This window comes from Glossina fuscipes, unplaced genomic scaffold, assembly GCF_014805625.2.
Source record: "Glossina fuscipes isolate IAEA_lab_2018 unplaced genomic scaffold, Yale_Gfus_2 178, whole genome shotgun sequence".
NCBI lineage: Eukaryota > Metazoa > Arthropoda > Insecta > Diptera > Glossinidae > Glossina > Glossina fuscipes.
The window spans coordinates 24,498-36,313 of NW_023998521.1; the positions used below are offsets into that span (position 1 = coordinate 24,498).

Sequence of the window (11,816 nt, forward strand, 5' to 3'; positions counted from 1 at the left end):
CACCAATGATTGTCAATGATTCTCGGCAAGAGAACAGAAATGCAAATTACCGCGTTTTGAAGTGCAGAGCGCATTTTGTCGTATTTTTATTGTCATGTATTCATTCTTTAGCTTAAATTTTCAATAATTGAAGCGATGCTTCTGATTTTTCAAATAATTTTTAAATAAATTGAGATATTAAAATCATATTTGCTTTAAAAATTTTCAAGCGGAATCTAATCCAAATCTTGTTGAAGTGTGCTCATAATCATTGCAAATATTAATACGCCCTTTGATGTGAAACATTACAATTGTTACAATTTTTGGCATAACACGCATTGGGGACATTTTCAACGGGTGGCAATTCTATAAAGTATTGGATTTATTGCATATCCGTGTGTAGTCTAGTTTGCATTTATACATGTTGCAGATGATTCGCCCTTAATTTCAACGTAGGAACTTACATTGTAAAGGAAGAAGTCAGTTATATAAATACTGTCAAATGCAGCAGCAAATACTTAATTAAAGACTTTACGGTAACCATGCTGTGTGGTGTAATACGTCGTGAAAGAACGTTGGCAACCCTTGACGTTCTAGTTATTTGTAGCTTTTAACGCGAACCTTGCAAACGCAACTAACGTTTATTTTTAATTAATTGGACGGATATATTTTTAAAAATCAAGAAATTTTAGATTTCTTAATAACAATACGGCGCGTTTAGTTTTCTTAAATAAAGTGAAAAAAAAACACTTCCGTTTTTAATCAAATACAAATTAAAGTGATGCCCGCAAGAGCAGCATCAGCTTTACGGTTACGTTTATTGATGGATGCTCCAAAGTATAAAAACAACGCATTTAATAAAGCATTCCAAATTTGTGTCTCATGGTTCCTACATCTTGCTGTGGTGTAGTTTAAAATTGTGCTTTATTTATTTATTTTTTTTTCTATTTTTGGCTACCTCGGCGAACATTTTTCATTTTCGTGAACCGCAAGTTCGTGGTAATTATCAAACATTCTCCTCTTAAAGAACTATGGGCATTCAAAATGATTTGAAAGTCATAAGCAATTATAGGAAAACGCTTTTTCAATTCGCTGTGCTTACTTCAATAGCTATCGCTGCCGCGGCTTCTACAATTAATCCACCAGTGATGCGATTAGCAGTCGGAAATATTTTGGCCGAAGCTAATGCTAAGACTTTAGTGGAAAATCAGCAGCGTCCTGCTATACCGTATTGTAACGATGAAAAGCATGAACGCACTATTGGCCAAAGGTAAGTGAAGGCGCTGAAGGCAAACATATTCTTATATCTTTTTGTTTGTTTTATAATCGTACCGTTGATCGAATGTTCTGGACTTTTTGTTTTAGTTATTTAATGTATTTTTCAAGGTATTAGCTTAAGTATTATATTGTTGGCATACATTTTTATTTCATATTGTGTGCGTTTGTTGTTTATCACGTTTGATAAACACACGTAAAACATATGCATAAAATTTTTCGACTGCATACGTATTACAATGTTTTAAGTAAATAATTAAAGGTTTGGTTAAAAAAAAAAAGATTTAATAATTCGTAATCAGAAAAAGTACAAGCGTAATACTTGATAAAATTCAAATCGAAAGAATTGCACTTTTTTTTATAATTAGAAGACTTTATTACGAAATTACTATCAAAGTGTAGTTCAACCTACATCTTTAAGGAACCTAGAGAATTATCTTTTTTGTTTTTCTTAACGCCGTTAAAAGCATTTGGTTATGAGTCATAACTTATATTAACAAAAATACCAATCTCTCCTCATATTTTTACGGGCTCTATTATCACGTTTTTCTTTTCTTTTTTTTTTTTTCGTCATAACACTCGTTAGTATTTTGTTTAGCGATATGAGAGTAAATGCATGCAATCAATGAAATTAATTATTGAGAAATGTATCAATCGTTTGTTTAATATGAGAAATTTTATGTTGCATGTTTACATGTTGTTTCGCACTTTTCGTATATTATATAAGTGAATGATTCCCGCCAAATTGATGAAAAGAACTGCTTTAAATTGTAGCTGCTTGTTCCCCAACACTAACACTAGCTTGATCATGAGATATTAATGTGTCCATAAAGCTTAACCAACTGCAAAAGTACACATCAGTGCAATTGTATACGAAAAAGATAAAAACTTTGTAGAGAAAACCAACTTGTGTGTGCGAATAATACTCATATATATAGGTGCGAATTTATTTGTGCATTCTCGTATTTATATGTGGAACAAGTTGTTCGGATACATATTTAAGACATTATCAAATGCAGCCTTTTATCATCTTTTAATGTGCGGTTTCCGAATAGAACTAGAATTTAAAATATGATTCTTTGTCTTAAAAAGCAGTCAAAAAAAAAAAACATTGTGAAACATGTTTGTGACTCTGGTTCATTCGCATTGTGCCCCTTCCAATTTCAGTATAAAGTGCAGGCAGTCCAGGTCAGTATAACATTTTAACCGAGCCCTTCTTTCTGTTGGCAACAATCGAAAAACTAACCAAGTAAGAACATTATAGTAGGCCGATCATTAAATACCCTACATCACATTGTCTAACACAATTCTTATTTTATAAAAATCATATCTTGTTTCTACATAAAGGCATACTTTTCATGTGCGTATTCATAGGGGAACAGGCCCAAAACGCAAATTTATGTTTAATGTAAATTTAATTCTTACAAAGGGCAGGACACAAAATTCTCCAAATTTTGTAGAGTTCATTTTTGTATGAAATTACTTATATGAGTCGTCGGAAAAGTGAACCGTTCCGAATCATTCTGAATAGCGTTTGTACGTGTGTCAAAATTCATCACTGTACTAAATTTCGTTGACGTATCTCAACAATTTCGACCGGTAACTTGAACAAAAATTTACATGGACACAAAACAGGCGAACAAGCAGGCCTAGATCAATTAGATTATTAGAATAGATTACTATTCTCAATCGATCAGTGCAATAAAAAGTGGGTCTATCTTAAGCCCTTCTGCGTGTTTCATACGACCGCACTAAGTTAATATAGCTCAACGAACGTAGGGAATAAAAAAAAACGAGCTGGAATTTCATCCTTATATACTTCACATACTTGACTAAGGATCAAATTTGAAAATGAAAGTGATTCGTCCATTGTCCCGTGAGCAATAGTTATATCTTTCAGTTCATAGCAGCTGTTGATCTTCACTGAATATGCAGCACAAAAATGAACTCGATCGTCTATATGCCGCCAATTAAAAAAGCATCTTTTTCGTTGGGTCAGCTTTTTAATACTATAAATTTTCTTGGCATCTTAGCACAAATACATTTTCTGAAAATATAAACCAAATATTCTTTTTTGTTTCACTATTATTCACTGTTGGCTTGAAGCGTGGTTTGTTTGCGAAGCAGCCTGCTTCCTTTTTATCCATTGAACGGCCAAAAAATCATATAGTATAACCTTCTATCCCAAATATGAAATACATATTTTAAGACATAACTGTTCTTAGTTTCAATTAATGAAAATCTATTCTATTTTCAGATTACTTTACGTTACCACTCTGGACGGACGTTTATCGGCTTTGGATATTATAAAGGGTGGTAAATTACGTTGGAGCATAACTACCGAACCAGGACCATTGATATCGTCGAGTATACATCGTTTGGAATTAACCAACAATGGTCGATTTGTTCGTATGATACCGTCGTTAAGTGGCGGTATTTATAAATTTGATGGTGAATCAATTGATCCGATACCTATCACAACCGACAATTTGTTGTCGTCGTCGGCTAAATTCTCAGACGATTTGGTAATATCTGGCGGTAAAGAAACTCGTACTTATGGTGTTTCAGCTCGTACTGGAAAATTATTGTACGAATGTTCGATGAACGGTTGCATTAATTCGACGGAAGCCGAATTGAATAACTCAACGCGACCCCAGTATGTGAACAAAAAGGAAGACGATTTTACTGAAAATGAATCGAACGAAGATTATTTAAAGGAACATGATCCGCTCTTAGACGATGTAATTGTAGTGCGTCGTTTAACGCAAACAGTACGCGCGATTGAAACGCGTAGCGGTTTAGAACGTTGGAATTTTAGTGTGGGTCAGCATGAATTGGATTTGATACGTTCACCGGGTTGCCATGAACGGGAATATAGTGATTTAGAAAGGGCAATTATTGATTTAGATATTAAAATTATCGTACCCGAGGGCATTATTTGCGCTTTTAGCAAATCCAATCCCAGTTCTATGTTATGGAAGCATAAGGTTTGTTTTACGCTTTAGTGTTTGTAGGAAATTATTAAACAATTTTTTAAATAGTTTAATCATCCAATTGTTAGTGCTTGGAAGCTCGGCTTAGATGATCATTTAGAGGCTGTGGATATGTTCGGTTCGGCTCGATGGCTATGGGATCGTGAAGAGGAAATTTATGACCTGCCACTGCCTACTACCAATCCTTCCATATATTTGGGCATGTATGAAAAACAGCTGTATATCCAGGAATCTGTCAATTTGCGTAAAGAAATAATGGATCAATCCAGTTTGTATGCACACCTCACGGCTGAATCCCATATGCCGAAAATACCATGGCGTCCTGTAGCCGCCAGTGGCAACGCATTAATTATCTTTCAGGAGTTGGATGATACACGTATCGTTGATGGCGAGCGTAATAGCGAGGCCAATGAACTAGTACCGTATGATGATGACAGCGTTGCTCTTTCTGCTCAGTCAGTACTTAATGCGTCCGAATATGTAAATGGCAATGGTTTCTATTTGTATACCAGTAATGATATATGCCAAGGAACTATTGATAACGCGAACAATACCAACAAGGAAGATTTGCTTGCATTGGAAGATGCCAAGCGCGATAATCTTACGGGAAATGAAATTTCCAAAGTTAATGATTATAATTTCGATTTTCACGATGTGGAAACTTTGCGATTTTGGTGGAAAGAAATTATAGTTATGATCTTTACGTCTGCTGTGTTGTTAAATTTTCTGGTAGGTCAGCGCAGTCGGGGAGAACGAGAAATTGTAGTAATTGAACGTCATATACCCGTACCAACAGCCATAGAGGCAACTGAATCTTCTACGGTTGCTCTCTTGGGTCCTGCAACATCTAACAGTGCCAATTCGAAAAGTAACAGCAACAATAAACGCAGTCTTTCGGAGTCGACTTCAAATTCTGGAGAAAATTTCTCTTCGCGTTTTCAAAGCGATTTTGACATGATGAGATGTTTGGGTCGCGGAGGTTTTGGAGTAGTATTTGAAGCCAAAAATAAATTGGATGATTGTCGATATGCTATTAAACGTATCACTTTACCAAATAAGGAAGAGTCGCGAGTCCGTGTTATGCGTGAAGTAAAAACTTTAGCCAATTGTGAGCATCAAAATATTGTGCGATATTTTCAGGTAAGTTAAGAAAATAATTTTCTCAAAAAAATCAGTCTTTTATATATTATATTTTAATAGTCATGGGTTGAAAAACCACCACCCGGTTGGCAGGAAGAGGAGGATAGCAAATGGTTGGCTAATGAGTTTTCTACGTCGATACAAATTGAAACGCCCACAACTGAAACGTATTCCGCCAATTTTATGCATCTTAATGGTTGTCAGAAAATTGATAAAAAGACACAATTACAACATTGGATGGAAAGTGCGACAAGTACTGCCTGCAGTTCTGATCATGAAGAATATTTCAATGGCAAAGACAATAAGTTTGCTCATGGTGATCATGCTGACAACGACGAATCATATATAGTATTCCGTTCCGATTCGCATTCTCTATCTATGCAAAGCAATCACCGCAATAACGATGAGTCTACTGAGGAGGACGATAAGTCTTCTGGTAATTGTACACAAGTTGGCTTTAGAAAATCGCAAAACTCTCTTGTTGCGATTGATATTCACACGAGTGGAAAACATATTGATTATTCGCAATTATCGGATTCGTTTCAAATCGAATTTGTACGTTCTTCCAATGCAACTAATTCAGAAGGCATTCAAAACGAAGAGGAGAATTACGTAGATAATAAAGCCTGTCGTCGCCGGCCACGTTATCTGTCCTTGGATATTAGCGACGGCACAAATAATTGCAGAGAACTAATGCCAATGACATCCAAGCCATTGCAGAATAAAGTTTATTTATACATACAAATGCAATTGTGCCGTAAGGAGAGCTTACGCGATTGGCTAAGAGACAACAAAACGGAACACCGTGCTGATTACATATCTAGTATTTTTCATCAGATAGTAGATGCTGTGGATTATGTTCATTTTAAAGGTCTAATCCATCGTGATCTTAAGCCCAGCAATATTTTCTTCTCCCAGGAAGGTCAAATAAAAATTGGCGATTTCGGTTTAGTCACTGATATGGCTGATATACCGAATATGATAACAAAATGCGGCGATAAAACGGGTCTACCATCATGCGCTCGTCATACCCAACAAGTGGGTACACATTTATATATGTCGCCCGAACAATTACATGGTTTACCTTATGACTACAAAGTCGATATTTATTCGTTGGGTTTAATATTCTTTGAATTATTGGTATACTTCGGTACCGAAATGGAACGGATCAAAACTTTAAGATCATTACGTGATGGCGTTTATCCTGATGAGTTTGCTGAAAAACATACTAAAGAATACTCATTGTTGCGGAGGATGTTATCATCCACATCAGAAGTACGGCCTGCCACAAAAGAATTGAAAATGCAATTAAGCGAAATTTTAAAGATACCCGACTTAACGGGAGATGGAGAAGCAGCCGCTTTAGCAGCTGCCGCTAAGCGTTTAAGCCGTTCACGTACATTTAGTAGCTGTGACTAAACCTCCCATAGTTTCTAATTAATAATAATAATGTTAAGCAATGAAGACTTTCAATAATGAGATCTAAGAAAAGTTTTTACATTCATTATATATGTACAATTATTGTTGCATTACTAATCAGGTCATTCAAAAACGGAATATTTTTATTCGTTCTTGAGCCATTTTTGCTTAATTCTAAAGCACTTTTCATTCGAAAATTTGTTTCACAAGTTTCACAAGCCGAAAATAAACCTCTGGTTAATTATTTCATAACGCGTTATAACAAAAATGACATTTGTTTCTCAATTATTTGTTATTTAATATCTTTTTAATTCGTTTATTGCGTGCGTATATTTTTTCTTAATTAAAATTCATTTAAAATTAAAATTTTCCTTTTTTTTTTTTTTCTTTTGTCTGCATTGTGTTAGATATTTTTATTCAGAACGCAATAGAACTGATCACTAAATCCTTGTTTATATATCTTAAGTTTGAATTCCTTGTTAAGCATATGAATAAGAAATAGACAGTGTTTTTATATAATAAGTTTAGATAATAAAATAATAATAAAAATTAAATTTATGAATAAAAAAATTGTGAAGTTTTGTAAATGGTCGAGTAGGCAAAGAGTCTTGATTAAAAACTCAATGATCGTGGTCCCATATGTTAAGTGCGATAGAGTTTTCATAAAATTCGCTAGCCTCAGATGCTAGCGCTTTAGGACTTTAGTCTTAGAAGTTATTTCTTTATTCTCTCTATCTATTTGTGGTAATGAAACGAGTATTTTAGCTGGGATGTAATTCTTCAGAGTTCCAGCTGATCCGTTCCAAGAATATTTGTAACGTCCCAGAAATGGAAAAACTGGACTTCCGATATAACTTGGTTGGTATTATTGCTTCTTTATAAGCAAAAATTCTCTTTCCTACGTCTAAGCGTTCATAAAATTACAGGCTGGTACAATATATACAGCAGGGTAAGATATAAAAATCTAAGAAAAGGAGACCAGCACGGCAGGCGCAATCAAACGGTATGTCGCGACTTGTTTTCCTAATCGGTTACGAAATTTCGCGGTTCTACTAGGTTTACTCACTGTGGATTAGAACGTTGTGCTGCAGTAGTGGCAATGGCAACTCCCTAAAGTAAAGGAGCCCCATGCATTCTAGTCTATTTCTCAAGGAAGTTCCAGCGTAATGTGAAAGGAACCCATTGAGTTGCTAGTCGATATTCTTTACCTTCGGCCACTTAGTCGGATCAACTTATTTTAATTATAAATTTTACTTGATACGTATTCATTACTTATATCCATATAAAAAATATAAGAGTTATTAACGGATTCAATGGATTTTAAAATAAATGAATATCTTGTATTAATATAAATAAAAAAGTGAATGACGAATAAATAGTTTTGTCAAATTTAGAGATAATTTCATGCAATTTACGATAGTTCAACCTAAAGGTAAAATTCATGCACCTCGCGGCAGTGTATATTAAAAAGCTAGTTAGGCTTGTTATTTCATACAATTTCTCTGTGCGAGGGAAAATATTTACTGAAGTGAAGATAGACTCCCAAGATAACCCACATTTTTATGGTTCGTTTCCTCGCTGAGATGTCTTTGCTAAGTTACAATTTATTGCGAAATAAATGACAATAAAGTAAAATAAGTATTAAAATCAAATAATCTTAGCAAACGTGCACATATAAAACATACTAAGTCGCTAATGGCGAACGCAAAACCAAAAATGCTTAGTTATTGCTAGTAAATCTCATGCAAAAGTACGTTGCAAATAGAATGCAATGTTAAAATCGTGTTATAATCATTTTTAATCTACAGATTTTTGATATGTCGTGAAAAATTCTAAAACCTATCAGAAAAATCTAATTTCATTACACTGTTTAGGGGACATCACCTCGAAATTCGCTAAAAACCGCCTCTCTCTATATGCCCAAAACACTAAATTAGGGATAAAAAATTTTTAGGAAATTTTCCTATCGCAGATTTTTGCTCTAATTTCATTACCCTGGTTAGGGGACATCACCTCGAAATTGGCCAAAAACCGTCTCTCTCTATATACCCAAAACAATAAATTAGTGATAAAAAATTTTTAAGAAATTTCCCTATCGCAGATTTTTAATCTAATTTCATTACCATGGTTAGGGGACATCACCTCGAAATTGGCCAAAAACAGGCACCCTCCATATACCCAAGAACGTAAAGGCGAAATGTTGCAATAATGTTGCTAATGAAATATTCGAACTTATATAGATAATGTTTTTGTTTCACTTGCTAATGAAATATTCGAATTTATATACAAAATGGTTTTGTCCCTTTTCAGCATGTATATTTAAGATTATGCATTACGCGGATATATTTGCAATAGTAACGCGTTTGTCCATGCACTTGCTTAAGAAGTTATATGTCTCGTGTTATTAAACCTGTATTCGTTAGGAACAAAATTAAGATGTTCACTTTTTTGCGTTAACATTTCCTCAACGAAATTCAAAACATGGTATCCACAAGACCAAGCATCTGCCTATAAAGTACCACTTTTCACCGTATCTAATCGCCAAAGTTTTCCCTCTTCTAACAAAGTCCATTCATTGGCTTCAGCACATTCATTATATTTACAAATAAATTTTGTTTTAAAATTTTCAAAGAAGCTATAGCCATCATCTTTTTGGAAAGGGTCATAAAATTCTATAAGCTTGCTTATTTGATTGATAATTGCCACACACCAATGATTCCCGTTTACATGGACAGGCATGATCATTGTACTCTTCATAGAAAAATCTAAACTGAGTGGAATATCGTGAGTAATACAATTGTGGGCAACATTAGCAGCTAAATACCCGACTTTCCCATTTTTTGCTAAAAGGTAACTTAGAATGTAACTTACTATTTCGTCACTCAACCATTTTTTCTTTGAGTCAGGAGAAGTATCTGTGAGAGATATATAATCTTTATATTTTAGATAAAATTTTTCTCGTTTTCCTACAAGGTAATTCGATAGTCTTTCCTGATATGGATACTATTTTACTAAAATACCTATAATCTTCAAATAAATTCTTTTCCTTATGTCGTATAGACGCACCCTCTTCTGGAATAGGAGAAAGAAGAGTCGGTGCTACTCTTGAATTTTTATTTGACATAACTGATTTAAAGGAGCTGTTGCTCGAATTCGGACTTAAACTCGAAACATGAAAAATTAGTATTGAAACTTTTTCCACTTTTCGAGGATTGAGGAGTAGCTAATGGAGATGTAAAACTATTTCGCTTTAAATTCAGAAAGTTACTAGTGCATAACATAATTAAAAAACTATTTTCTCTGTTACTGTATTTTCATTCCTTTCTAGCTTTTTATAACAAAAATTTAAATAAGTAATTATATTGCACTTGTTCCAGTGAAGCATGGGTCCATTGATAAGGGCTCTGCTGAAATCCGTAACAATTGTTGTGAAAAGAGGCCAACTGTCTTCTCTCTCAAACAATTGCTGGATTTTCATTAGACAGTTACCAAAGGAACCCGCACCATGCCTACTGGTTTTCCTTTCGGCTATCGGGTAATTTTTGCCTCGATGATTGCTTATAACCAAAGCGTAATAAAATATATAGTTCCTAACATCTGAAATGTTTCTTAAAGTAGACCCTGTCCCTTCTAAATGCCATACTAAACCTCCTTTACTAATTTTTTTGGCTATCGATGCCACCTTTACTTGGTTTCTCGAAAATAGCCCAACTTCGCACGGTTCGGCAAGATATTGGAAAAATTGGTGTGGTTGCGTTTTTTGCATATCGCTTTCTCAAATCCTCTAGGTCGTTGCTAGATAAATCATTCTCTCTAATAATTTCGCTTCTTATTTTCTTATAGATGCCCTCAGACTTAACTTCACCTACATTGTAGGCTTCCAAATCTTTATTATCTAATTTATTTAAACATTTATTGCTTGCCTCGCAATAAATGTTGCAGAAATCAACCAAGTCCCAAATTTGATGTAGCATCAACCCACTAAAAACTCTGGTCACAATTTTCCCTAGTAAGGATATTCATTTCAATGTAAGACGATGTTTAGATAGTAAACCATTTTAATTGTTTTCTTCTACTTTTGATTATACTGGAAAGCGAAATGAATTTTATGTAACTAAATTAACATAATTTGTAAATTTTACAATCCTTCGTCATTTATGAGTTTATAAAACAAATTGAAAAAAATCTGGAAACTGTAATGATTTACTCATAATAATTATATTGTAATTACTTTAGGTACAATATTGTATTTAAATAAAATAAGTTATAGGGCATAATCTTAGAATGTACGCCGTCATATCCAAAAGTCATAAACTGAATTCTTACCAATATAAATAATGAGAAAGAAAAAACAAGGCAGTTAAGCGCACGCACAAACGTAAACGAACATTTTTGCCATTGCTTATATTCTATTAGCCTACAGAAAGTTTGACGACAACTCAATACCATACATATAACTTCTTCAGCAAATGTATGAACAAACGAATACAGGTTTAATAACACGAGACATATAACTTCTTAAGCAAGTGTATGGACAAACGCGTTACTATTGCAAATATGTCCGCGTAATGCATAATCTTAAACATACTTGCTGAAAAGAGACAAAAACATTTTGTATATAAATTCGACTATTTCATTAGCAACATTATTGCAATATTTTGCCTTTATGTTCTCGGGTATATGGAGAGAGCCGGTTTTTGGCGAATGTCGAGGTGATGTCCCTTAACCAGGGTAATGAAATTAGATTTTTCTGATAGGTTTTAGCGTCCTTTAAAACATATAAAAAAACCGTACATGTCATATTTATTCAAAAATTTTTAATACACACTTTGTATATTGCAACTTTTCGCCAACGCTACGCATGCACTATAAGGTAAATACAAGAAAAAAATTTTTTTTAGTTTCTTTTAACATTTCTGTATAATTTCTTATATCATTTATGCTTGTATTCCTATTTTTGTTTAGTTTTTCTAATGATTTTGTAGTGTTCAATTATCAATTGCCTTAGCA

General features: G+C 33.9%; 1 protein-coding gene across 3 annotated transcripts; it reads left to right on the plus strand.

Moving 5' to 3' along the window:
* The first annotated feature begins 398 nt into the window (after nt 1-398).
* On the plus strand, nt 399-7,361 carry LOC119641811 (eukaryotic translation initiation factor 2-alpha kinase). 3 transcript variants are annotated; one of them, XM_038040665.1, is made up of 5 exons: nt 558-978; nt 1,036-1,249; nt 3,512-4,241; nt 4,296-5,387; nt 5,448-7,361. In XM_038040665.1, exons 1-5 carry the CDS (start codon nt 807-809, stop codon nt 6,804-6,806), a joined length of 3,567 nt encoding a protein of 1,188 aa, XP_037896593.1. In that variant the 5' UTR covers nt 558-806; the 3' UTR covers nt 6,807-7,361. The 3 variants fall into 3 exon arrangements, with proteins under 3 accessions (XP_037896594.1, XP_037896593.1, XP_037896595.1); XM_038040667.1 differs by having other exon boundaries at nt 1,052-1,249; XM_038040666.1 differs by having other exon boundaries at nt 399-1,249.
* Nucleotides 7,362-11,816: the final 4,455 nt, after the last annotated feature.

Excerpts from the sequence above, each read along its gene's own strand:
- LOC119641811 (XM_038040665.1), top strand. The coding sequence starts at position 807 with ATGCTCCAAAGTATAAAAACAACGCATTTAATAAAGCATTCCAAATTT. Across the intron at positions 979-1,035 it reads TCGTGAACCGCAAGTTCGTG|TCATAAGCAATTATAGGAAA; the intron begins GTAATTATCAAA and ends ATGATTTGAAAG. Across the intron at positions 5,388-5,447 it reads ATATTGTGCGATATTTTCAG|TCATGGGTTGAAAAACCACC; the intron begins GTAAGTTAAGAA and ends ATATTTTAATAG.